This window comes from Bos indicus, chromosome 7 (genome assembly GCF_029378745.1).
Source record: "Bos indicus isolate NIAB-ARS_2022 breed Sahiwal x Tharparkar chromosome 7, NIAB-ARS_B.indTharparkar_mat_pri_1.0, whole genome shotgun sequence".
Taxonomy (NCBI): domain Eukaryota; kingdom Metazoa; phylum Chordata; class Mammalia; order Artiodactyla; family Bovidae; genus Bos; species Bos indicus.
Window position 1 is genome coordinate 15401931 of NC_091766.1, and position 26875 is coordinate 15428805.

At 54.6% G+C, this 26875-nt stretch overlaps 2 protein-coding genes across 8 annotated transcripts in view; one reads left to right on the forward strand and one right to left on the reverse strand.

Moving 5' to 3' along the window:
- The window catches only part of DOCK6 (dedicator of cytokinesis 6), a 47470-nt gene that overhangs the window by 19689 nt on the left and 906 nt on the right, over positions 1-26875 (reverse strand). For 5 of the 7 annotated variants that reach the window (XR_011567528.1, XM_070792870.1, XM_070792869.1 and 2 more), the window contains exons 2-23: positions 19277-19364; positions 18457-18632; positions 17908-17976; positions 17527-17656; positions 15761-15973; positions 14009-14094; positions 12291-12357; positions 12039-12188; positions 11039-11119; positions 10765-10918; positions 10484-10611; positions 10253-10346; positions 9713-9875; positions 6381-6498; positions 6224-6294; positions 5894-6032; positions 5706-5807; positions 4970-5056; positions 4028-4259; positions 3649-3810; positions 2448-2611; positions 1522-1626 (exon numbers count right to left, since the gene is read on the reverse strand). Coding sequence is in view for 6 of the 7 variants with exons in the window: in XM_070792870.1 (XP_070648971.1) it covers positions 1522-1626; positions 2448-2611; positions 3649-3810; positions 4028-4259; positions 4970-5056; positions 5706-5807; positions 5894-6032; positions 6224-6294; positions 6381-6498; positions 9713-9875; positions 10253-10346; positions 10484-10611; positions 10765-10918; positions 11039-11119; positions 12039-12188; positions 12291-12357; positions 14009-14094; positions 15761-15973; positions 17527-17656; positions 17908-17976; positions 18457-18632; positions 19277-19364 (2779 nt within the window). In the remaining variant the exon portion in view is untranslated. The remainder of the gene's footprint in view (positions 1-1521; positions 1627-2447; positions 2612-3648; positions 3811-4027; positions 4260-4969; positions 5057-5705; positions 5808-5893; positions 6033-6223; positions 6295-6380; positions 6499-9712; positions 9876-10252; positions 10347-10483; positions 10612-10764; positions 10919-11038; positions 11120-12038; positions 12189-12290; positions 12358-14008; positions 14095-15760; positions 15974-17526; positions 17657-17907; positions 17977-18456; positions 18633-19276; positions 19365-26875) is intronic. The other 2 variants (XM_070792872.1, XM_070792871.1) reach the window with 1 other exon arrangement.
- On the forward strand, positions 7733-9621 carry ANGPTL8 (angiopoietin like 8). The gene is made up of 4 exons (XM_019964188.2): positions 7733-8046; positions 8225-8386; positions 9144-9253; positions 9339-9621. Exons 1-4 carry the CDS (start codon positions 7750-7752, stop codon positions 9364-9366), a joined length of 597 nt encoding a protein of 198 aa, XP_019819747.1. The 5' UTR covers positions 7733-7749; the 3' UTR covers positions 9367-9621.

Consider the following 26875-nt stretch of genomic DNA (forward strand, 5'->3'; position numbering starts at 1 on the left):
AGGCCTCAGCATCCCCATCTGTGAAATGGGCATTGAGTGCTCAAGCTCCACTCTCCCTGCCTCCTTGGCTGGTCAGAAGGTGAGGCCACTGACAGGGAGAGGAGATGCCCAATGGTGGAACTGGCCCAGCCCTGGAAACTGCCCAGGCCCTTGCCTCAAGCATGAGGGGGCCCCCACAGCTCCCACAGTCCCAGCCACACACCCTGGGCTCCCCGGCCTGCATCAGATGGGCCACCCACTGCCAAGGCCTGCCAAGGCCAGCCTCACTGCCGCCTCCCCCCTCCTCCTCCTGAGGTCCGGAATGCCTGCCCTCTTGACACCTTGTCACCTGCAGTGTGCCCTTCCAAGCCCAGCTGACACCCCAGAGAACTGAGGGCACTGTGGGGAGGCCTGTTAAAAATGTCAGGGGGGTACTTGAAAGGCCCATGAAGCCAGACTCTCAGAAATCTTAGAAGCCTGCCCAGAGTTCCCCTGCTCAAGCTGTGAACAGTCCCCTGGTTGCCATGCTGTGCAGGTTGCCTAGGTGACAGGCACAAAGCTGGAACACGTGGCCTGGGGCCAAGTGTGCAGGGAATCTAGCCTTGGGTGCCCAGGGGCCTCTGAGCTTGCTCCCAACCTCTGCAGAGCCTTTCCCTCCACCTGGAACACCCACTCGTCCCTGGCTGGCTCTATCTCACTCTTTAGGTCACCTTCTAGGAGAGAGACTCTTCAGACCGCCCTGTCTCGGTTCACTTCCTTGCAGGCGTTTTCGCCTCCTCCACTTACATAGTCATGCGTTTGTTTGATGGGCATCAATCTCCCCGACTAGCCAGCAGCTCAAGGATGAGGCTGGCCCGAGGATCTGTCTCCCCAACAAAGTCCTACCTGCGATGCCCTAACTCGTTCCCAAGCTTGGGGTCGCTGCACTGAGCAGCGAGTCTTCACTACTTCTGAAAATTCAAAGCCTGGAGTGCAGAGCGAGCCCCTAACAGAACCAGGACTCATCCCAGGACTATCTGATGGCAAAGCCCCTCCCCACACCCAGGGTCCTGGGAAGGGGTCCCTCTGCCTGAAATGGGGTGAGGGAGCCAAGGTTCAGTTCTGCCCTCTGGGCATCATTCAGGTTGCTGTGTCAAGGGGACAGCTGAATCTCCTGAACAGAGTGGATTAAGGGGAGAGAGAGGCCATGCAGGAAGTGAGGTTAGAGTGGCTGGGTCATTTGCATGCTATTGCATACTGCCCCTCCCTTTCTGTCACTGCACATCAATTGCATGCTATTTGGATACTACTCTGTCCCTTCTGTCTCTGCCTGAGGCTGTGGTCTGTGTGGCAGCAAAAAGCTGGTGAAGATGCCCCTGTGTTGCCTACAACATCCTCAACATCCATGCCACAGCCCCAAACAAAGGCAGGAGGTGGGGGGGTGGTCTGCTGCCTCCTCCAGGCAGCCCCCCTAGGTTAGTTGGCAGCAGCCAGGAAGGTGGGAGGAGCCCATGCTGAGGTGGGGTGATGCACGTGCAGGGGCACGTCAGGTAGGGAGGGCACCTGTCTGGGGTCGGCCCCGCAATAAGGGGGGGCCCGTCGCAGCACAGCCTTGCTGCCTCCTGGAGCATAAGCAGCATTCACCCAAGAGTGTGAGCGGTCGATACCCTGGAGATATACGGGTAAATGGGAGTGACTGTGGGCAGAGGGCAGGGAAACCAGCAACAAACACGGAGCGTGCTCACTGCCCTGGGCCACACACGTGCCCACGTGGACACCCACATGTGACCCTGCAATACACGTGTGCAAAACACGCACAAGGTATGTGTGTATATGCCTCCCACATATGTCTGTGCATGGAATACACGAGTACACGCAACTGTGCTCCAATGTGCGAGGGCAATGTGCACAAGGCCGCCCCCCTGTGGATACATGCGTGTGGCACATGTGGAAACACCCCGCTGTGCTACGTACACGCTGCTCTTCTTTCAAGCTCCAGTCACCCATCCTTGGGTCAGCCTCAGAATCCAAGTCACAGCTCCCGAACTGACAGCCAGAGCCCAGCCCTGCTGTCCAGGGTCAAGTTTTTTTTTTTTTTTTTTTTGCTATTCTGTGTGGCTTGTGTGAAGGAAATAGCAACCCACTCCAATATTCTTGCCTGGAGAATCCCATGGACAGAGGAGCCTGGCAGGCTAAGGTCCACTGGGTCACAAAGGGTCGGACACAACTGAAGCGACTTAGCGCGCGCACACACACACACACACACGTGGCTTGTGGGATCTTAGTTCCCCAACCAGGGATTAAACCCGCACCCTTGGCAGTGAAAGTGCGGAGTCCTACCCACTGGACCGCCAGGGGATCCCTCAGGGTCAAGTCTTCATCTGTGCTGCTGTCTGTCGTTCCATTTTCCTTCAACACTGAGATCTTTCACCCACCCACACAGCAGCCATGACCCCTGAGGCTGGCGCCAGCAGGGGCCGCTCACCTACCTTGCTGGCCAGGATGCGGGAGACCTCGTCATCCACAGAGCCAGGGGCCACGGCCAGGTCGGGGTTGCTGCTGCTGATACTCTTAGAGCGTGCCAGGTAGAGGCTGGCGGGGCGGCCAGGGCCACGGGCCAGCGTGGCAGGCTGCACCGTCAATGGAGGTGCCCCTGAGGATGGAAGGAATATGCTCAGCCCCCTGCCCACCTGCCCTGATGACCTCCTGTCCCTTCCCAGTCGGATGCCCTTGGTGAAGTCACTTTCTTTTTTTGTGTTTTTGTTGTTATTGTTATGGGTTGTTCTTTTGGCTGCATCATGCAGCATGAAGGATCTTAGTTCCCCGACCAGGGATTGAACCCACGTCCCCTGCAGTGGAAGCACAGAGTCTTAACCACTGGACCTCCAGGGAAGTTCCCAAAGTCACCTTCTGCCTCTAAACCTCTAGGTTCCTCACCCATAAAATGGGTGTCATAGTGGATCTGCCTCATAGCAATTTTGAGAAGGATGAAAAACACGGAGTGCCCAGCATATTGTATGTGTCCAGAGGGGTTACTGGCTATTATTATATCATTTAGCAAATGAAAATAATCCAACTTTACTGAGTGTTCACTGTGCCAAGTATTTCACCATGCCGTTTGGACTTCCCTAGGGGCTCAGATGGTAAAGAATCTGCCTGCAATGCAGGAGACCTGGGCTCAGTCCCTGGGTCAGGAAGATCCCCTGGAGAAGGAAATGGCAACCCACTCTAGTATTCTTGCCTGGAGAATCCCATGGACGGAGGAGCCTGGGGGGCTACAGTCCCTGGGGTCGCTGAGTGACTAACACTTCCACTTGCCATTTATTATTACTAACACCCCCAAGGGAGGGGCACCAGTATTATCATTGGCTAAAAGATAGGAAAACAGGCCAAGAGAGGTAAAGGCATTGCCTGAGGTCACAGAGTTTATAGGCAGAACTGAGAGTCAAACCCAGGCTGCTCTGCTCCAGTCCCTGCTTGCTAACTGGCTGAATCACTTGTCAATAAAATTTATAGAGACCACAGTCCTGGGGCTGGGGTACAAAGCTCTCTCTCTCTCGCTCTCCTATAAATTGTGTAAACCAACCAAGGCCTGTACAGCCTCAGGACCTGTGCACATGCCTTCCCTTTGCTTAGGATGCTTCCCTCCCAGGTATCTCCTGTGCCCCCGAGTCTCCCACCAACACTCACCACCCGCGAGGCTGGGCTCTGTGCCAGGCAGTCGAAAGGCGTAGTAGACATATGCAGCCAGCACTGGGCAGTGACCACGGGTGTCCTGGGCACCCTCTAGGCTCCGGTGAACGAGGCTGACCACGTGGGCCATTGCTTCAAAGGCGCCACGACCCAGGTTCACTGCCAGGCAGAGCAGAGGTTAAGTTCCAAGCTCCTGCTTCAGGATCCAAGGGGGTCATGTGGTCTTCAAAAGCTCAGGGGACTAGGGGACTGAGGGGCCATTTTTCAGATTGGAAAGCTGAGCCCAGAGAGATAAATGGGCTATGGGAGGTCACCGCTAGACACTGGGCCCACTCTCTAGATGGGGAAACTAAAGTCTGAGGCTGTGATAGCTCACCAATCTGGCCACCAATGACCGGGGGTCGCACAACCAGACGAACGAGCTTGTCCAGTACATGGTGGGAGAAGGCGACGAGGGGCTCGGGGCTGGCGAGCCGCAGGGCCGCCAGGCTGGCCCGCAGCTCCTGCTCCACGGTGCCCTCACTCAGCACTGCGTCCTTCAGCCGGAACGGAAAGGCCCCCTCCTCCAGGACGTGCACCAGGGTGAAGAACTTGTCCAGGTGGGGGTCCTGGTGGGGGGCCAGGGGTGAGCGGGGTAGGACTGGGGTTTGAGCGGGAGACTGAGTGGGTCAAGACACCGAGGCTGGAGACCAGTGAATGGAAAAGAAATGAGCAGGGAACTTCCCTGGTGGTCCAACAGTTAAGAATCCACTTGCCAATGCAGGGGATGTGGATTCGAACCCCGGCCTGAGAAGATGCCACATGCCCACGGAGCAACTAAGCCTGTGCACCACAGTTACTGAGCCCAGGCTCTAGAGCCCACATGCCCCAACTACTGAAGCCCGCACACTGCAACTACTAAAACCCGCGTGCCCGAGAGCCTGCACTCCACAAGAGAAGCCACCGCCACGAGAGGCCCATGCACCATAACTAGGGAGGAGCTCCGACTCACTGCAACTAGAGAAAGAGTGTGCAGCAACAAAGACCCAGCACAGCCAAAAATAAATAGATAAAAAAAAAAAAAAAAACAGGAGCGATCGCAGACATAGCAAGGGACAAATTGGGGCCAGGGGGAAGAGGAGAGACCATGCAAAAAAGGCCAAAGCTCCAGCTGCGATGACCATTGGCATGGCCACCCCCGCCTGAGTCAGCAGCTTCCCTAGGAGCCAGCCTTGCTGACCAAAGTCACGTCCATGGCCCAAGGCCAGGCCTCCCAGGACAGAGGAAACTGTTGCCCAACCCCAGGGCCAGACTCCCGGGTTGCGGCCCCGCCCCCTACCTGGGGATGCACAGAGGACACAGCTGTGAGCTCCACGCTGAACACGCCTTTGTGACCATCCACCCAGCGCATGCCCGGCAGCGCCACCTGCGGGAGGGACACGCCAGGTGGGCACGGGCCCGCCCTCCCCCGCCACCGCTCAGGCCACCAGCTCAGCCATTGCGACACTGTGGCCTGACTGTGGCCCTGCCTGGGGGAACTGCTGGGCACCTTGCCCCCTGGCCCCACAGCCCAGCCCAGAGATGGGGGTGGATTGTGGGCAGCACTGACAGGGGTCCACTGGGCAAGCTCAGGGATGCCCAGGACGCTCACAGGAGAAGGGAGACTGAGGATGAATGTTATTGGAGAGAATGAACAAAAGACAACATAATGAGAGGACCCGGGCGCAAATGAAAGGGTTTGTGGGAGGTTGACACAGCATTCCCATGGGGAGGAAGTGCTCCAGGAAGAGTGTCAAGCAGGCAGGGCTGCAAATGGGGGCCTGAAGCGGCAAGGCAATGGGGTATTGGTGGGGAACAGTGAGTGCGGGGGCGGGGGGCATTAACAAGCGAGGGACACCCCACAGCAGGGAGGGATACAGATGGGGCAGGAAGACACACAGGATTAATAACAGGGGTGGGTGTGATGAGGCCTCAGCAGAGGACAAGGCGCCCAGGGGTGCTGCGGGAAGGAAAGCAGGGCATGACTGGGGTTCTTGGGACCCGGTGCTGGTTGGCAGGGGGTCCAGGGCACGTACATCCGGTGTGAGTACGGAGTAGCTGGGCGGGGGCTGGTCTACCGACACAGGGAGGCAGAAGGGGCCTGTCCTCAGCCGGCCGTGCTGCAGCAGTGGGATCCACTGGGGAGAGACGGGGGGTCAGGTGTGGGGCCGGACAAGGGCTGGGAGGGCGGGGCAGGGATGGGGAGAGGCGGTGGGGGGCTCACAGTAAAGCCCACAGGAGTCTCCAGGGCCGTGCCAGGCCGGGGCTGGCAGCTGACGTGGTAGAAGGTGAAGAGCAGATGGTGGTTCTCAGTCACGCAGGCGGGAAGACGCAGCTTGAACTCCTCGTAGAACTCGGGAGACCTGGCAGGGCCGGGCTGGGGCTTCTGCTGGAGGCTAGGCTCCCCCTTGCCTGTCCCACCCCCTCTGCCGGGCCCCACTGTCCCTGCTGTCTGTCTCAGGTGCCCCTATTTGCACTCCAGGAGACTGCCCATCCCCCCACCCCCTTCCTGCCCATCTGTATCCCCACCAGTCCCCCACCCCAGCCCACATACTTGTTATGATAGACGACCGGTGTGAAGGCTTCACGGGTAAATTCACTGCAGCTGGACTTGCCAAAGATGACCTGGGGGGAGCAAAGGCATGAGGGACTGGCTGGGGACCAACCCCCTCCCCCCACCTCCATCCACCTCCCCTGGTCCAGCCGCTGACCGGCAGGGCCTGGCTGGGGTCCTCGCCTGCCATGTACTGCACTCGCACAGTGAGGTTGCGCACGGAGCCCTGGCGGCTGCTGAAGTTGAGGCTGTGTGGGTACACGAACAGCAGGCTCCTGCGGGGGCAGGGGCATGGCCACGTCAGAGGGACAGAGAGCCTGGGGGACAGTGGCCACCCCACCGGGACACGGAGGGCTGGGTCAGGGACAGTGATGGGCAGCAGGCAGGAGACGTTGAGTCCAGAGTGGGGAATAGATGGGTACCATTCAGAGCACAGATGGGGGAACAGTGACAGAGGGTGGGAATACAGAGGGACTTCAGGGCCACTGAGGGTGCATGGTGAGGCAGAGGAGACACATGGGTGCTCAGGGGCAGGCTGACCTGCCCCTCATCCAGCTCCGGAGCCCAACTGCCCCTTCCCCGAGAAGAGGCCACTAGAGTTACATGGCTTGTCTCTCAGCTGGGGAAATGGAGGCGAGAGCTGGAGACAAGAGCTGGGCTGAGGTCAGGGCTCTGCCTCCCTCTTCCAGAGTAAGCTTGTACAAACCCCAGCAGGCCCCTGGGTCTCCGCTTCCCTAACTATATAACGGGGGCATCAAGCCTCCCAGCTGAGCCTTTGTCATATCAATGATACTAAACAACAATAATGTCAATAATTGCACCAAACATTAATGTGGGGCCAACTGTGTGCTGGGTTCTGTTCTAAGCACCTGACGTGAAGCGACTCATTTATTTCTTACCAGCAGCCTGTTGAGGGGGAACCTCACATCATCCCCCATTTCACAGTCACAGGCAGGGAAACAGAAGCACTTGCCCACAGTCATCCAGGGAGAAAAACAGCAGTGAGCATTGATCCAGGGCACGTGGAGGTCCTGGAGTCAGGCTGTGTGGCCTTGAAAGGATCACCATCACCTGCTCCCCTAGCTTTTAGCCAGGTCAACAAAGACTCGGGCATTGCAGGCTTGTGAGAAGGTTATGAGACCAGCTACTGTGTGATAGCAGTGGGGCAGCTCCGGGTGAACCACTGGCGATCATAAAAGCCTCACCGTTATTGTCGTTACTGTTGTCGTGCCCATCCACAGATGGGAAAGGGAGGCTAGGAGCCGTAGGGCTCTCCAGCCAGGCCTGGGCCTATCCTCTCACCAGTGCCCCAGCCCACACCTGGCCCCAAGCCCTAGCCAGCGTGATTCCAGCGTGGCTGGCTGGACATCCGCCTGATGCAACTGTGGTGCCACCTCCAGGCCCTTGCACAACACGGGGCACCCAGCTGGCTGGTTAACGATTGACCTGAAGTTAAGGGGCGGGTGTTAAGGCATAAAAGGCAGCCCCAACGGGGCTGTGGCCACACCCTCCCCAGCCTTCCAGCCATGCCCATGCTCGTGCTGTGCCTGCTGTGTGCCCTGGCAATGACGGCCCAGCCAGCATTGGTGGGTTCCATGAGTGGCTCAGAGCCAGCACAGCAGGAGGAGCTGACCCTGCTCTTCCACGGGGCCCTGCAGCTGAGCCAGGCTCTCAACGGCGTGTACAAGGCCACAGAGGCACAGCTGATAAAAGCCAGGAACAGCCTGAGCCTCTATGGCCAGGTGCTGGGGCTCCTGGGGAAGGAGGTCAGCCAGGGCCAGGATGCAGCCCAAGAGCTACGTGCGAGTCTATTGGAGATGCAGGTGGGCACTGCAGTTGGGGTGTTGTGGGGTGGGTAGGAGTCTATAGTGGAGTTATGCCTGGGCTGATCTTTGGGGTTTTCCCAGGAGTGAGGGGGGTTCCTGGAATACAGGATTTCCAATGTTAAAATCAGGCTGATTTCAGTAGGTCATCCTACTAACATCCACGGTCTATTGGTAGATAGAAGAGGATGGTCTCAAGCTGCAGGCAGAGGCCACAGCCCAGGTGCTGGGAGAGGTGGCCCGGGGACAGCAGGTGCTGCAGGAGAAAATGAAGCAGCTAGAAGTTCAACTGAAGGGCGTGTGGCTGGGCCATGTCCGCCAAGAATTTGAGGCCTTAAAGGTAAGGGGTTCCTGGCCCTGCGGGAATCAAGACCTTGACTCACAATCAGACCTCATTTCTGAACCTTCTGTCCCAGAGACCCCCAGACCCAGTTAAGGCTTCTCGTACCCTGGCCTCTATGCTACGTGACCCTGGGCAAAAGCCATGTGCCTTTCCATGCCTCAGTTGCCTTATTTGTAAATAAGAACAACAACTGATGTCTCAAAATAGAGCCAGGGACTCAGCGCAGATAAAATCCTCAACCTGAGATGGGGCACATAATAGTTATTCAATAAATGCATACTAGAAGAGTGTTTCTGGAGCACCTATGATGTACTCAGCACTGTTTTATACCCCCTAATAATCTCTATCATGGGCTTCCTTGGTGGCTCAGTGGTAAAGAATCCACTCGTGATGCAGGAGACACAGGTTCAATCCCTGGGTCAGGAAGATCCCCTGGAGAAGGAAATGGCAACCCACTCTAGTATTCTTGCCTGAAAATCCCATGGACAGAGGAGCCTGGTGGACTACGGTCCATGGGGTTGCAAGAGTCGAACACGACTTAGCAATTAAATCATCACAATCTCTATCATGCTCAGAACAATCCCACAGAGGGACTCCTATTTCATCCCCATTTTACAGCTGGGAAAGTTGAGGCCAAGGAGTGGCAGTGGCTTGCAGATCACACAGATACAGTGGGAAGCGGGGGGAGTCTGGGCAGAATCCAGGGATAGGAGGTGAGGGGGCCCCCAGCTGAGGGTTCTGTCCTGATCCACAGGCCCATGCTGATGAGCAGAGCCACATCGTGTGGGTCCTCACGGGTCATGTGCAGCGACAGAAGCAGGAGATGATGGCACAGCAGCAGCGGCTGAGACAGATTCAGGAGAGGTGAGCCTGGAGGGGGTCTAGGTGTGCGAGGGCAGCGGAATGGGGGGTATCCCTCTGCCTTGGCTAAGCCTCACCTCCTTCCCAGACTCCACATGGCTGCGCTCCCAGCCTGAGCCTGAGCCTGGGCAGAACTGAGGACCAGTCATGCATCGAGGGACACGGCCCTGCCCCATGCGGCCCCTGCACAGGGAGAAGCTGCCCATCCGCTGAGGTCAGCCAGGGTGCTGGGCCCGGCTTCCAGTCATGGAGCAGAGAAGGAAGCAGGCGGGGACGCAGGCAGAGAACATGGATGGTCGAGGAAGGGTGGAGGAAGGATATGCCCCTTCATGCCTACACATTCCCTATTAAAGCAGAGCAGTGGCATCTCAGGCCAGCGTCTGTGTGTGTTGGAAGGGAAGCAGACCTCACTCTGCATGATGACCCCCATATTCAAATGCCAGGCTGCCCCAGAGGTTGTACCTGTAGCTGGTGTGGGGGGCATAGACCTCACGGGCGGGGAACTCCAGGATCTCCTTGGTGGGCCGGCCTCTGGGGTCTGGGTAGGGCTTGACATGAAGCAGCTCCGGGGAGAGGCAGAAGTGGGGGTTCTCGGGGGCCGGGGAAATGTCGATCTTGAGCTGGGCTAGGGAGGGGGAGCCAGTTTGCACCTTCCTCGGAGTCTCCAGCTGGGGTCCCCTCCCCCACACACACACTCCGAGCTCAGGTCAGGGCTCTGACTCTCCCACAATGCCCTCTGGTGGCTCCATCTTTCAGGTGCTATGGCGGGAAGTCACCCTCAACTCCCGTTGCTGCCTCCCATCTTTGATCAGCTCTGCCCACATTCCCGGTTTGACCCACTACCTGTCTTATTTATTCTGTTTCTCATCTCTGGCCCCCACTGGAAGGTCCACCCCCGAAGTCAGGGCTTTGTCTATCATGGTCACCAAGATCTGGCACAGCAGATGCGGGTTTCAGTGACTACATGAGTGACACGTCTCATGTATGGGGCACACGACGCACCGGTCACGGGACGCAGGCGTCGCAACAGGGATGTCGGGCGCCGCATGTCAGCCAGGAACTTAAAGAGGTCCTCGTCACTGAGCCGCTCAGCCTCCTGCACGAACCCGCCCCAGTGAACCAGGGCTGAGAGGTTTGGGGATCCCCGGCGATCGTGCGGCCGCAAGAGGGAAATGGGGATGTGCGTGGGGTCCCCCTCTCTCAGCCCCCTACCCCCGCCCCCAGCCATGACACCTGCTTAAAGAAGTTGGTGACGGTTAGTGTGGCTGGGCGGAAGCCAGAGAAGCTGCAAGCGTCGTCCCCACTACTCATCCGGTCCTGGGGTCCCCGACGGCGGCGGTCGGTCCAGGTGGGTCGGCGCTCTAGTGGAGACAGTGATGGAGAGGGACAGAAATGAAGGGTGCGGGGAGCCAAGACACTGCAGACTCAGGCCTGGTACCTAGTCCGGCCAGCAGAGGGCGCCCCTTCATCACCCTAGTAGCTCCGCCCCTGGCCCATCGGTCCCGCCTCCTCACCGCCCTCTGAGTCTGAGTCTCGGTCTGGCTGGCCAGCGCTGCTCACGATGTTGGCCAGGTGCACGGCCGTCCAGGCGAAAGGCATGCGATAGCGGCCCAGACGGGTGCAGAACTGCTCAGCCGCCAGGCGTAGCTTCTCCAGCTTCTCTTTGTTCTGGGAGGAGACCCCCGACACACACCACCCCCCACAAGCTCAGTGTCCCAGGCCTGCTGAATCCAGGATCTGCTCTGCGGGGGTACCCCTTCAACATTCCGCCCGGCCTCCCACGCTCACCTTGGCTGTGTCCACCTCCTTCATCACCATGTAGGGCTCGCAGCACTCGCTAATGTCTCCTTGCTGCAGCACCTTCTCCAGCTGAGGGGCGGGTAAGCCCAGTAAGGTGCTGCCAGGACCCCAACCTCCCCACCTCACTCCCAACCTCTCTGACCTTCACCATCTCCCAAACATTCCACCCAGCTAGGGCTCTCGCTCCAACACCTCCCATGGCTCCCATATCCCTTGGACTGAGTGCTAGCTGTCAGCCTGCGTAACTAGCTGCCCCCGCCCCACCATTTAAGCCCTGCCCCCAAAGCCAAGATTCCATTTTTCCTCCCATATTTACATCTTTATTTCTTAGTATAAGCAAAGTCCACTCCAAGCACGGCTCTGGGCCTGGACTCCAATCCTGACCACTTGGGGGCTGTGGGACCTTGAGCACATTCCTTCTGGGTTTTGTGCCTCAGTTTCCCCATCTGTAAAATGGGCCCCATGGCAACCCCCACCTCCCTGGGCTGTGAGGAGCAAAGGCCAGAATCCTTGTGGAGCCTGACTGACTGGAAGCAGTGCCTGCCTTAAGGTGTCCAATTAATGTCATTAATTAATTGATCAAAAACTAATTGAACATTTTGGGAAAGGAAATTTGAGCTCACTCCTGGAAACAAAATCCCAAACCATGTGCCAATTAAGTTTTCCCACCCCTAATAAACTGAAAAACTCAACCAAAAAAAAAAAAACACCCATTTTAAATGTTTACCCACATGTGCCAGGATGCCATTTCTCCCCAGGTTGCCTACTCATGGGTGCCAGCTCAGCTGTCACCTCTCCAAGAAGCCCTTGGTGATTTCTCCCCACCTGGGTTCACTCAGAAGCTCCCTGTGGGCTCAGGCTTCCTCTTGGGCTTCCTGCATGACAGCCCTGATCACCATTCTTGGAGACATGTCTTCTTCTATGAGAGCAGGGACCTCACCTGTGGCCTTCACCATGATCAACCCCTTGCCAGCCGCAGTCAGTATACCTTGATGACCAAGAAGATGTCAGGCGAAGGGTAGGTCACAGAGAAGATGGCAGAGCGGGCCAGGGTCGAGATGGCAGGATGGGTGACGTGGGCCCGCAGTAGCCCCTTCATGGAGTCCGAGTTCAGGTCAAAGTAGAAGTTCTCTGAGATCTAGGGGCACAAGAAACAGCTGAGCCCCCACCCCCAGGAAGACCATCACCTGCAGCAAGGAAGAGGAGCGGGTGGGAGGAAGGGGAAGAAAGGGGCTCCTACCTTCTTTTTCTCTCGTACGTCGTATAGGGCCAAGATGCCAAAGATGGGCTCGATTTCAATCTCGAACCTGCAATGAATGGGGGCTCTCTGGCAGGGGCTGACCTTGACCCTCTCATCTCCATATGCCCTCTCCCTCTGGAGGTCCAGCCCAGCCTCAGCGCACTGGGAGGGGAGGGCATCTGACTCCCACTGGGTCACAAAGAAGCACCATCTAAGGACTTGTAGGAAAGGCCTGTCCCATTTTGCAAAAGGGGAAACTGAGGTCTGTCCTCAGTTGGTGGTCCAGTGGATAAGAATCCACTTGCCAATGCAGGGAACATGGGTTCAGTCCCTGGTCCAGGAAGATTCCACACACCAAGGGGCAACGAAGCCCGTGCACTACGACTATTGAGCCCACGCTCTAGAGTCCATGCTCCACAACGAGAAGCCACCGAAATGAGAAGCCTGAGCACCACAACTGGAGAGTAGCCCCCACTCGATGCTACTAGAAAAAGCCAGGGCACAGCAACAAAGCCCAGCACAGCCAAAAAGAAAAAGAAAAAAAAACTTAAAATTTGAGGCTCACCACTGCCCTGCGTGGAGCAAACCCACCCACCTCTTGGCCTCATTTTTTCTTTCTCCAGACCTTTGTGTGTGTTGTGTTCCCCACCTAGGGAGCCCCGTGTGGTCATCCCAGTTATACAACTTGCATACAGCAGGCGCTCACTGTTGGTTGAATGACTGAATGAGCCTACAGAGCTGGTTCCCAGCCTGTGTGTTGGAGGCAGGCAGCCCACCACGGCCTCAGGCCAGATGGGGCCTCCCTTTCCTGCCCCCATCCAGGCAGGAACTCAGGGTAGGGAGGGGCAGGGCCGGGCTTGGGTCCAAGGCCACATCCTGTTCCGCTCCATTCCCACGCACTCTGGCTGCTCCCCAGGGCCGATGTGCAGGGGCTGTGGCGGCGAGAAGCCAGGCCCAGGGTCACCAGCGCCCCCTCTAGCCTGGGTGCCAGCTGCAGACTGGGCGAGGGCCAGACTCTGGCCTCACAAGTCACTGTGATCTTGGGCACAATGACTTCACCTCCCTAGCCTCAGTTTCTCACCCGAACCCACAACGTGATGTTGCGGTGAAGGTCAGAGGTAATACACGTGGAGGGCTTCCCTGGTGGCTCAGTGGTAAGGAATCTGCTTGCCAGTGCAGGAGACGCAGGTTTGATCTCTAGAATGGTGAGATCCCACATGCCCCGGAGCAACTAAGCCTGTGCACCACAACTACCGAGCCGAAGTGCTGCAACTACGGAAGCCTGTGTACCTAGAGCTCATGCTCTGCAAGGTGAGAAGCCACCACAAGGAGAAGCCCATGCACCGCAACTAGAGAGCAGCCCTGCCTGCCGTAACCAGAAAAGCCAGTGCAGCAACGAAGACCCAGCACAGCAAAAGTTTTTTAAAAATTAAAATAAATTAAAATTTTTTAAATAAAAAATACACACACACATAAATATACAAAGAAAAAATAAACATGGAAGGCTGAGAGCTGAGGCTGGCACTCAACTGGAACTTAGGGTTAGTGGCTTTGAATAATGAAAGAAGTCTTATTTCCCAGCCTGAAAGTCTATGGTCTCAGGGCTGCACACAGTAATGGCCTGGCTCGCATAGTGAACGCCGACTGTATGCCTCACTGTAATCCCCCCAGGATCCCCCCTTGCGTGCCTGAAGGGAGGGACGAATCAGCACACTCACTTAAGCGACAGACACTTGACCAGGATCCTCTGTCCGAAGTGCTCTCGCGGTGGCTCTGGGCGGTTGCAACGTTCCACAGCCTCATCCTGCCAAGAGCCAAAGGGGCAGCTGGGACCCATCCTCCAGGGAGCAGCTGGAACGTGTGGCCTGAGACCAGCTCTACCCTCAGCCTGATTAAGCTTTCAGTCCCCAGCCTCTGAGCCTTTGCACATGCTGTTCCCCCAGCCTGGAATGCCCTCCTTCTCCCTTTCTCCTGGCCTGGTCAATACCTGCTCATCAGCAGGTCACAGTTTAGCTGGCACTTCCTCCAGGAAGCCTTCCTTCACCCAGAGGTATCTGACACTCCAGGTCCTCACCAGGCCCTGATGCAGTGGGCCCCATGGCTGGGACACGGAGGGCTGTGAGAGGGACAATGTGCGTGCGTGTGTGCTAAGTCGCTACACTTGTGTCTGACTCATTGCAACACCACGGACCATAGCCTTCCAGGCTCCTCTGTCCCTAGGATTCTCCAGGCAAGAATACTGGAGTGGGCTGCCATGCCCTCCTCTGGTGGGGGGCGGGGGAGGGTCTTCCTGACCCAGAGATAGAACCAGCATCTCTTAATATCTCCTGCACGGGGAGGTAGGTTCTGTACCACCAGTGTCACCTGCGAAGCCCTGAGGGACAATGACACACAGCTCATCATGGCACTACTCTGGGTTGTCATCTCCTGTAGGGAGGTCTCTTCTCCACTAGACTGAACTCAGAGGGCAGGGACTGGGTCTATCTTGTTCATGGCTGTATCCCCAGTGGCTGCTATACAACAGGCACTCACACATCCTGGTTGGATAAATAGAGGTATGTAGTAGGTACCTACTATAATGTGGTTGAACAAACATAGATGTATACAGAAAATATCTAATTAATGCTGACTAGACATACATAGTGATACATACTAGACACCCAGTAAGAACTGGTTGAATAATCATAGGGCTATACAGCAAGCACTCAGTGAATCGCTGAATTAAAACACAGATGTATATACTAGGTGCTTAATAAAAGTCAGTTGGATATATACAGATGCTCAATAAGTATTAGTTGCTCAAATGCTGTTTAAATAGAAAACTATACAGTAGACATACAGTGAATATTGATGGAATAAATATGAGTATATAGTAAAAGCCCAATAAATGCTGGGTAGATAAAAATAAAGGGATATATAATAAATAATAGTCATTAAATAGAGCTGACTCATTGGAAAAGACACTGATGCTGGGGAAGATTGAGGGCAGGAGGAGAGGGGGCTACAGAGGATGGGGTGGTTGGATCACTAACTCAATAGACATGAGTTTGAGCAAATCCCAAAAGATAGTGAAGGACAGGGAAGCCTGGCGAGCTATAGTTCATGGGGTCGCAAAGAGCTGGACACGACTTAGAGACTGAACAACACAGTGAGTGCCCAATAAACACAGGCATATATAACAGGTGCTTAATGAATGCTGGTTGATTAAATGCTGTTTGTTTAAAGACTATACAGTAGGCATACAATAAATATTGGTTGAGTAAATACAGCAGCATATAGTAAGTTCCCAATAAATGCTGCCTGGATAAATACAGGGGTATACAATATAGGAGAATCCAGTAAGAGCTACTGAATTGAAATGCAGGGTATACATTAGGCACCCAGGAAATCTCACTGGGATCATACACAGGGATACATGTCAATTGGCTGTGTACTGATCCCAGGGGCTGTGCAGTTGAGCGGGCACCCACCTCGTCGGGTGCGGGGTAGAGCGCGAGCAGGGCGCGGGGCCGGTGCTGCCGCCGCAATGCCTCATTACGCCGGTCCACGTCCTCTGGGGCCACGCGCTCCAGGAGTGAGGGTAGCAAAGAATCTGCCGCCAAGTTCCTCAGGTCGAAGATGCCAGAGGCACCACTGCTTCGTGGGGTGTCATCCAGGGAGCCTGAGGAGTGTCGGGGGTCATCCTGCCAGTAGAGAATGCACATGCTCAGGACCAGGGGCTAAGGTCACCATGACAAGGGTCACCTGAGGGCTTTGCTGACCTTCTTTCTAGAAACTTCTGTCTGGAGATATGATTATTATTGGTAAAAGTAGACACTCAAAAAATACCAGTTGAAAAAATTAAGGCTCAAGACTCAGCTGGCCAGTGAAGGACCTCTACTAAGCTTGCCATGCCTCAGTTTCTTCATCTGCAAAATGGGTGTCACCCTTTACTATGGTTGAGAAGGCTACTTCCCAGTCTGGGCATCACATGACCCTTGTCTGGTCAATCAGAACACAGCAAAGTCAGGTATGTCTGGGCTGGGCCAATGAGAGCCTTTGAGGACTTTGCTCACTGTTGCCAGGGAAGGGAGAGTTCTTCTCACTGGGGTTGTTACTAGCCCAGGATCTGCCAGACCTTCTAGACTCAGCTCTGGTCAGAAGCAGATTTGTTGGTGTTGAGGTGCTCAGTTGGTCCAACTCTTTTGTGACCCCATGGACTAGAGTCCGCCAGGCTCCTCTGTCTATGGAATTTCCCAGGCAAGAACACTGGAGTGGGTTGCCATTTCCTCCTCTAGGGCATCTTCGAGACCCAGGGATTGAACCCACACTCCTGAATTGGCAAGCGGGTTATTTATTGCTGAGCCACTGGGAAAGCCCCCAGAAGCAGATTACCCTACTTTAAATCCCAGCTCAGCTCTGTGACCCTGGGTCTCTAACCCCAACAGCTAAGGATCTCAGTTTCCCCAACTACATTCATAAACAGATAACACTAGAAACAATAACAGTATTTCTTTATATGATTCTTGGTAAAAGTAGGCACTCAATAAATATTGGTTGACAAAATACAGGTTCAAACCTCAGCAGGCCAATGAAAGCCCTCTATTAAGCCAGGCATGCCTTAGTTTCTTTTTTCTTTTTTTGAATTTTGGCTGCACTGGGCAGCCTGTGGGATCTCAGTTCCTTGCAACCAGGTTCTAAAACCGGGCCACAGCAGTGATAGCGTCGAATCCTAACCACTAGACCGCCAAGGAACAGCCCCCTTAATTTCTCTATCTGCAAAATGGGTGTTTCCCTGCTTCACAGAATGAAAAGAGGACAAGTATAAAACATTTAGTATACACCAAGCACTTAATAGGGCTTCCCTGGTGGCTCAGATGGTAAGAATCTGCCTGCAATGCGGGAGACCTGGGTTTGATCCCTGGGTTGGGAAGATCCCCTGGAGAAGGGAATGGCTACCCACTCCAGTATCTGGCCTGAAGAATTCCATGGACAGAGGAGCCTGGCAGGCTATAGTCCATGGGGTCACAAAGAGTTGGACATGACTGGGTAACTTGAAAAAAAAAAAGAAGCTCATAAATGCTGATAATTATGATTCTTAACTTTTCAGTTACAGGGCTGATAGATTTCCTGTGGGGCTGGAGCGCTGTTCAGGTCATTGCCCATCACAAAGGATTTAGAGTTGAAGCCTCAGGCAGGCGGTGCACACCCCTCCACCCGCCCACCCCTATAGTGACCCCTGCCAGGGCTCCCTCACCGAGTCCTCGGGGCTGGACCTCTCATCCCCAGAAGTGTCCTGCTCAAAGACCTGGCGGGTAAGCCCCTTCTGCCTCTCCCGTTGAGTTTCCGTGGTGATGGGGTTGTACGCCGCACTCAGGTGCTGGTATCTAGGAGGATGAGAGGGTAGCAGAAATGGGGGCTCCCCAGGGCTCCCCAAGGTGCTGACTGACACACCCGCAAGGCCCCCGTGATGCCTGCAGGGCCATCCATCCCCTGGATGCGCCGCCGCGGAAGTCCAGCTACCCTTGCAGGGACAGTGGGCGCATAACCAGGAGGAGCAGCGACAGTGGCAGACAACGGGCTCCTCTGGGCTCAGACCTGGCCTCTCTACCCTGAGCTGCCCCCGAGTCAGACCCACCTCCTATGGGCAATGATCCAGTCCTCAGTGTACATTTCCACCGCAGCTCTCACCTGGGCATCCATCTTTCTGCACAAAATACAATCAGGGTAAACAAAAGCAGAGAAGCGAAAGCGTCCGTCACTTCAGTCATGGCCGACTCTTTGCAAACCCCATGGACTGTAGCCCAACAGGCTCCTCTGTGCATAGGCTTCTCCAGGCAAGAACATTGGAGTGGGTTGCCATGAGCTCTTCCAGGGGATCTTCCCAACCCAGGAATCGAACCCAGGTCTGTCACATTGCAGGCAGTTTCTTTACTGTCTGAGCCATCAAGGAGCCCCACACAGAAGCAGGACCCAGTGTTAAATCTTTCCAGTGGCCTGTCCTTCTGTCTTTTTCAGGGATATAGAGGTAAAGGCTCAGAGAGGGAAGGGGACTTGTCTAAGGTCACAGAGCCAAGCCAGAAGCTGAACTCAGGGCTCTCGGGAGCTTGGTGGGAGAGGGACTGTTGATGTGGGGTACAGAGGCAGTGTGGAGATACAGATAGGGAGGGTGTGGGGCTTGACCCACCCGTCCTCGGGGATACCGGGCTCCGTGGTTCGGCATTCCCGGGGCTGCAGCAGTAGCTCTAGGTCATCAGCTGGAAACTCAACCAGATCCCGGAGAGGCCCAGGCTCTACATCCGGCGGCCGGCTCAGAAGCACATCCTCAAAATCCAGGGGCTCAACAACTTCGGTCAGTGGGACCTGAGGTGGAGCAAAGTGGCTGTGACCTGGGCCCCGGGGTTGGGGGCTGGAGGCTGAGTGTGGGCTTGGGCTGGCCTCAGACAATCAAGGGGGCGGTGGGAGCCATGGAGGGTGTTGGAGTGGTGGGAGGGGCCCTGGAGGAGCCGCAGGGGACAGTGAGTGACCTCAGCCGCTCCACCCCCTTCCCAGCTGGGCCGGGCCCCTCTTTCCAGGCAGGAAATCACACCCTGTGCCTGGAAGGGCAGGAAACTCCTGGTGGAAGGAAAGGCCTGTGGACTGTAGCAAAGAAAGAGACAATTCCTAAGGCCCTGGGGGCGAGAGAGCCCCACCTCCTCCCTTGCCGCAGCAGCCCATTCCCCAGACCTCCCTCCCCAGCATCCCCAGCTGGGTGGTCCAGTCTAGACAGCAGGAGGTGTGGGCACAGGGGAGGGGGGGTGGGGGCCGAACCTCTCCCCCCTTGACCACCCACGGGGCTGCTCCCTGCAGAGGGGGACCAGCCAGCTCCCCATCACACTCACTGGGAATGGGGAATGCGACAGTGCTGGGCCAGGACTGGGACCCCCCTCCCCTGCCACAGCTGGGCCCCTCCCAGCCTCAGCTCCCCCACAGCAGGTTGGGTAGGGGAGCGCCTCCCAAACACTCACCCCCAGGGAGCTGCTGCAGCGCCGGCTGGAATGGGGAGAGCCGCTGCGTTCCCGGGACACCTGCTTCCGCACTTCGGCAGCCACTGTCCTGCGGGGACAGGAAGGGGACCATAGAGGGCGCGAAAACTCGGGCAGCGGGGTCCTGGGAACTGGGGCTTTGGGGCCCACAGATTCATGCTAGGAGAGGAAAAGCCAGGCTGTGGAAAGAAAAAAATCCGGCCACGGGCCAAGAGAACCCAGGATCCAGGATGCATAGATCTCAGCATGGGTGCCCCCAAGGCTGTGGCAGACACATCACCCCCTTTCCTCTTCCAAGCACAGATAAGGGGGGCAGGGGGCTGCGGCTGGGCAGCGCCTGGGGGTCACTGATCCCCGCTCTTTCTTCTTCCCACCAGGACAGGCTCCCAGATCTGCAGAAAGGTCTCCACGTCCTCATCTAGGGGATCTCTGCCCCCCAACCCCTTATCAGGAAGGTGAGCCCCGTTCCACCCTTGCTAGACAAGTCACTCTGCCCCTGAGCCTCAGTTTCCCCATCTGGAGCTGCCCTGCCCTCACAGAGCAGTGGAGCTGAGCAGGGGGCCTGGTGTTCATACACACACCCTATCGGGGTCTAAGACTGAGGCTGACGGTGTGTAAGAGGCCAGCATGACTCCTGGAGCACAACCCAGCCACCAAGGTCAGTGCAGTAACCTTCCTGGGCCGTCTGCATCCGCACTGGCCTTCAGTCACAGCAGAGACTGAGGGTCAAGGGGCAAGACCCACAGGGGAGAGACAGCCAGCATGGGGGAAGGAGGAGGGGAAGGAGGAGAAGGAATTGGGAACAGACCCAGTAGGGGAAGGGGTTCCCCAAACTCTCAATTCCTTCAGCTGAGCTTGTAGGAAGGGACAGCCATGCAGTTATCTGGGGGAAAGTGTGCCAGGCAGAGGGAACAGTTGAGTGCCAAGGCTCTGAGGCTGGACTCTGTGCTCTGGGCCTGGAGACCCTTGCTCCCCGAGGGCTTTGTACAAATAAGACTAGGATTGTGCTGTCCCCATGAAGGCCCCGGCACTGGACCCCACACACAGTAGATGCTCAATAAATTATTTTCTTTGGCCATGCCACACGGCTTACAGGGTCTTAATTCCTCCACCAAACCCAAGCTCTTGATAGTGAAAGTGCCAAGTCTTAACCACTGGAACGCCAGGGAATTCCCATTAACGTTTTTTTTTTTTTTTGATGGAATGAGTGCATCTTTTCTGATCCTCCTCTCAGTCCACCTTGCCTAAATCTACCGTAAGTTGAGAAAAGCCCCTTATCTTTTAGCTGTGTGGCTTTGGGCAGGTGGGATAATCTTTCTGGGCCTCAGTGTCTCTTAAAATCAAGAAAGCAACTGTGGGAGATTCAGGCCTCAATCACTCTTTTCTCATTGTTTGGAAATCTGCTTAATAGAAAGTTATGCCCAACCCTGTATACAAGACAGCAAAAGAGACACTGATGTATAGAACAGTCTTTTGGACTCTGTGGGAGAAGGAGAGGGTGGGATGATTTGGGAGAATGGCATTGAAACATGTATAATATCATATATGAAACGAGTCGCCAGAACAGGTTCGATGCACGATACTGGATGCTTGGGGCTGGTGCACTGGGACGACCCAGAGGGATGGTATGGGGAGGGAAGGGAGGAGGGTTCAGGATGGGGAACACGTGTATACCTGTGGCGGATTCATTTTGATATATGGCAAAACCAATACAATATTGTAAAGTTAAAAAATAAAATTAAATTAAAAAAAAAAGTTATGCCTGGAACTGCCTGGGGGTCCAGTGGTTAAGACTCCACATTCCCAATCCAGGTTCAATCCCTGGTTGGGGAACTAAGATCCCACATGCAGCAACTAAAGACCCTGAGTGCCACAGGTAAGACCCGGTGCAGCCAAAGAAATCAATAATAAATGTTTTTTTAAACTACTGAAACAAAAAGAAATTAAAAGTGCTAAGGATTGCAAATGTGGCCCATGTGTCATCAGTGAGATAGATGTGCGGGGTGGGCCCAGGTAAGACAGGTGTGGGTGGGGGTGGGGTCAGTTGGGAGCTTCAGCGGAGCCTGGAGGCCTCTGAATTCAAATCTGTGTGGGTCAAACAGAACTCGACCACGACCCTGATTCAACGTGGGGTCTCTGATGTGAGACGGCAGCCTCCTTCTTTCTCTGACCCTGGATTCTATTTATTTTCTGTGTCAACTATTTCTATTGGATGGGGGGTGGGAGGCGAAGAGGGAAGACTAGCTTGCAGGAATTTCAAAGGATATTAAAAATCAGGGGAAGTGAAAGTGTTAGTCGCTCAGTCATGTCCAACTCTTTGTGACCCCATGGACTGTAGCCTGTCAGGCTGCTCTTTCCATGGAATTCTCCAGGAAAGAATACTGGAGTGGGTTGCCATTTCCCTCTCCAAGGGATCTTCCTGACCCAGGGATGGAACTCAGGTCTCCTGCATTGCAGGCAGGTTCTTTTCTCTCGGAGCCACCAGAGACTTGTCCTCAAATTCCCCAAGTCCTGGCCGCTTACTCGGGAAGCCTGGGCACAGAGGGTTGGGGGTGATTTACAAAAGATGCTGGAACAGGGAACCTGTCTGTGCCCTGGGCCCAGCTGTTCTGCAGCTGCTGCTGCAAAGCAGGGAGGGGAGCGGGGGCCGAACGTCCAGCTTCATTTGGTCACTGGCCTTGGAGTGAGTGCCCCAGGGTGGGAACCCACTGAGTCCACAATGGCATGGCCACGGGAACTAGTTCACCGAGCCACAGAGCTCTGCACTTGGAGCTGGGCGAGCCTGGGTGAACGACACCTCTTCTCCAGGCCTCTGGGCTTAGTGGTATCTGTTGTTGTTTGGTCGCTAAGTCGCGTCCAACTCTTTTTCCACCCCATGGACTGTAGCCCACCAGGCTCCTCTAATCCGTGGGATTTCCCAGGCAAGAATACTGGAGTGGGTTGCCATTTCCTTCTCCAGAGGATCTTCCTGACCCAGGGATAGAACCCATGTGTCTCACATCTCCTGCGTTGGCAGGCAGATTCTTTACCACTGTGCCACCCTGGTACCCACCTCTTATCGAGCTGTTCTGAGTATAGGGCCTGGCACATAGTAAGTGCTTAATTAAGAGTTGCTGTCACCACATTGCCTCAAAGAGCATCCTGGGAAACTGGAATTTCTGACCTGCTTTTGTAAACCAAAGGTGAGTGGGGCTCAGAGAGGGGTCGTGAGGCACCCGGGGTCACACAGCAGTGCCCAGAATGGAACCCTGGTCAGCTGGGGGTCACAGTCCTTCAGCGTTAGGCATGCCACGATGCCCGTGACAGGAAGCAGAGCCAAGAACAGAGACTGTGGAACACCTGCCCTTTACCTGCCCCCAGAGCGGTCCCATCCGGTCTCGGCCTTCAGCACCATCTGAACCCCGACAAATCTTCAAATCTATGCTATATAGATTAACCGGGCCCATACAGAGAATCTGGAGAAGGCAATGGCAACCCATTCCAATACTCTTGCCTGCAGAATTCCACAGACAGAGGCACCTGGCGGGCTACAGTTCATGGAGTTGCAAAGAGTCAGACACAACTTAGCAACTTACACACACACAGATACCCTGCCCTCCCACCATCCTCTGTGTCTCACCAAGCACAGCCCACCCTTGTGGATGCTCAGGACCCTCACCTGGAGTCATTACCCACTCCTCTGTCTCACTCCCACATCAGATGTGCTTCGGATGTCCCCATGGACCACATTACAAAAAAGCAGGCAAAATGTTGAGCTGAACTTAGTGGGTTTTCTCAGGAACGGGTCTCAGAATTTGATTGATGAGATCAATCTTTCTAAGGTGAAAACTTGACAACCTGATGTGATTCTAAGAGGTGCTCAGAGGGGAAAGAGGAAGCAGTGGCATCACTAGGAATTCGTGTGAGACTGTGGACCCCATAGACGGCAGCCCACCAGGCTCCCCTGTCCCTGGGATTCTCCAGGCAAGAATACTGGAGTGGGTTGCCACTGCCTTCTCCAATGCAGGAAAGTGAAAAGTGAAAGTAAAGGCACTCAGTCGTGTCTGACTCTTAGCAACCCCATGGACTGCAGCCCACCAAGCTCCTCCGTCCATGGGATTTGCCAGGCAAGAGTACTGGAGTGGGGTGCCATTGCCTTCTCCGGGACCTCCCCCTAGGGCTGGTCAGATTAACAGAGGTCTACTCTTACAGGGAAGGAGGATGATAAAACCAGAAATAAGAATGACAATAAGCCTTGGAATTTGACATAAGTCTGCAAAAAGTGAGGGAAGAAAATGAATAAACACAAAACTATAAGGCTCTCTTGGTGGCTCAGTAATAAAAAAAAAAAAAAAAAAAAAAAACCCTCCTGCCAGTGCAGGAGATACAGGTTTAATCCCTGATCTGGGAAGATCCTACAGGCAGCGGAGCAACTAAGCCCGTGTACCACAACTACTGAGCCTGTGCTCTGCAACAAGAGAAGCCACTGCAATGAGAAGCCAGAGCACCGCAACTAGAGAGCAGCCTCTGCTCGCCACCACTAAAGTCCTCAAGCAGCAACAAAGATCCCACCGCAGCCAAAAATAAATATAAGTAAATAAATGTTTAAAATCTTAAAGAAAAAAAACCACACATAAATGGGAACTCCCTGGTGGTTCGGTGGTTAGGACTCTGCACTTACTGCAGGAGGCATGAGTTCAAGCCTTGGTCAGGGAACTAAAGATCCCACAAGCCACGTGGTGCAGCCAAAAATAAAATTCGAAAAATAAAACCATGAAGAGATTCCTCCTCATATCCCACCCTATACACACACCTCCTGGACTGGCAGAAAAATTTAAAGGCGAACAGTGAGTGCTGGCAAGGCAAATAATATGAGTGCTGGCAAAATTTAAAGGCAAATAATATGAATGCCACCAAGGATTAGGAATTCTTATCTGCTACTAGGGGAATCCCTTCGGAAAACCATCTGTAAACGAACAAGCAAAGTTGAAAACATGCCAATCCAGCAATTCCACTTTGAGGTGTAGATACTCAGGCGGAAACACATGGCCAAGAATGTTCACGGTAGCTCTGATCATGACAACCTCAAAGGGAAACAACTCACAAGTTCCTTGACTGAAGGTGGAGAATACACAAGCAGAGGGAAAAGTATGCGACGATGAAAAGGGATGCGTCTGACTATATGCAGCAACACAGATGAGCCCTTCTCCTGACATCTTGCTGCCACAGAGGACTTGAGATTCCATGTGGTTCCATTTATGGGATGTTCTAAACAGGCAAAACCAACTCAGAGCAGACAGGGAGCCAAATTAAATGAAGACATTATAATGCAAGTGGGGAAACGATAGTAGCAGCCACCAGCATGGTAGCTCCCTGAGGAGCAGAACCAGGTGCAGATCACCTGGGAGAGCGGCTAGAGTGGGAAGGCTCAGGAAGGTAGAGACAGCCCCTATTTTGATCCAAGTGACTTCTTCCATGGCATTTCTTTTTTTTTTTTTTTCAATTTTTTGGTCGCACTGCAAGGCATGTGGGATCTTAGTTCCCTGCCCAGAGATGAAACCCGTGCCTCCTGCATCGGAAGCACAGAGTTTTAACCAGTAGGCCAGCAGGGAAGTCCTGGAATTTGTTTCATAATTACTCTTTTAAACTTGGCATTTTTCTGAACGCATATCATCCATCATGGTGGCTCAAATGGTAAATCCTTCTCCAATGCAGGAGACAATTCGATGCAGGAGATGCAAGAGATGTGGATTCGATCCCTGGATCAGGAAGAACCCCTATAGAAGAAAATGGCAAGCCATTCCAGTATTCTTGCCTGGAGAATCCCACAGACAAAGGAGCCTGGTGGGCTGAAGTCCATAGGGTTGCAAAGAGTCGGACACAACTGAGCACAAACAATACGGACAAATGTACTGTATGCGACATGTTTTTTTTTCTTTTTTTTCACTTGTATTCTTTAAAATCCAACCTGGAATGGTGACAATGACCATCACTTTTTTTTATCTGGATACATGGCTTGCAGGATCTTAGTTCCAGACCAGGGATTGAACTCATGCCCCTGCAGTGGGAGCCTGGAGTCCTAACCACTGGCTCTATGAGTTTGTACTTTTAAGTCGTCCCTCCAAATCTTTGTTTTAAATGAGCCTGTTCATTAGGAACCTGGGGGACAGTCTAACATGCAGGTTCCTGTGGCATTTGTGGAATGAATGATCTCAGTGAACAAGGAGATGAATACAGGCCTAGGTCTCAGCATGTAGACACCTGGGTGTCTGCTCTGCAGACCCTGTCAGAGGATGGCCTGAGCCATTTGTTTGTGGTTCACTAGGGCCCCAGGGCTTCCCTGGTGGGGTAGAATCTGACTCATCAGTAAAGAATCCGCCTGCCATCCAGGAGACACAGGTTTGATCCGTGGGTTGGGAAGATCCCCCAGAGAAGGAAATGGCAACCCACCCCAGTATTCTTGCCTGGGAAATCCCATAGACAGAGAAGCCTGGCGGGCTACAGTCCATGGAGCGGCAAAAGAGTTAGACATGACTTAACAGCTAATGACGACAACATGGCAGCCCCAAGATCTTGTTCTGCTTTTCTTACTCTGAGCTCTACAGTATCCATCTCCCAGGGCAAAACCCAGGGCCTCTGCTTCCACTCAAGTGGAAGCCAGGACCCAAGGACACAGGGACACAGGGACTTGAGTGGCAAAGAAACAGTAATAACCTCCCCAGGCTCAGAAACACTGAAGGTCCAAGACAGAGGGACAATTCAGACACAGAGATAGCAGAACGTAAAAACCGCCCAACTGATATGCGTCCAGACACCAGGTCACAGCGTCCCTCCCCTGTTCTGAACTCTCCATGGCTCCCACCTCACCCAGGGTAAAAGTTGAACTCCTCCCCATAACCCACAAGCCCTGTACAACCCGTTCCCACAGCCCCTTTCTCACTCTGCTCCAACCTGCTATGTGCTTAGTCGCTCAGTTGTGTCTGACTCTTTGCGACCGTATAGACTGTAGCCCACCAGGGTCCTCTGTCCATGGAGATTCTCCAGGCAAGAAGACTGGAGTGGGTTGCCATGCCCTCCTCCAGAGAATCTTCCCAACCTAGGGATCAAACCCAGGTCTCCCACGTTGCATGTGGATTCTTTACCATCTGAGCCACCAAGGAAGCCCAGCTGGCAGCAGATATCTATAAACACACTCCACCGGTTCCTGCCCCTGGGCCTTTGCACATGCCCTTCCCCCAACATCCGGGCATGGATCCCTCCCTCATCTCCTTCAGCTCTTTGTTTACTTGTCATCTTCTTCTCCAGGCCTTCCTGATCCTGATTCCTAGGTCTAAAGTAGTCCTCACACTCATCACCTCCCATCTCTGCCTGGTATGTCCTCATACTGCTTACCACTAACATGTAATCTACTTTATCCGGCTTCTCCTCTGTCTGCCCCATTGTATCTGCCCCCAAGGGTGGGTTCTTTTCCGGGGTGTCTCCATCACGGCAGTGCTGGACACACAGGGTGTCCCGGCCCACGCACTAATACAAGAGAACCGCTTCCCTGCCCCCAGCAGATTCTGAATGCTTTGCTGGATGTACAGACCAGAGTGGTGGGGG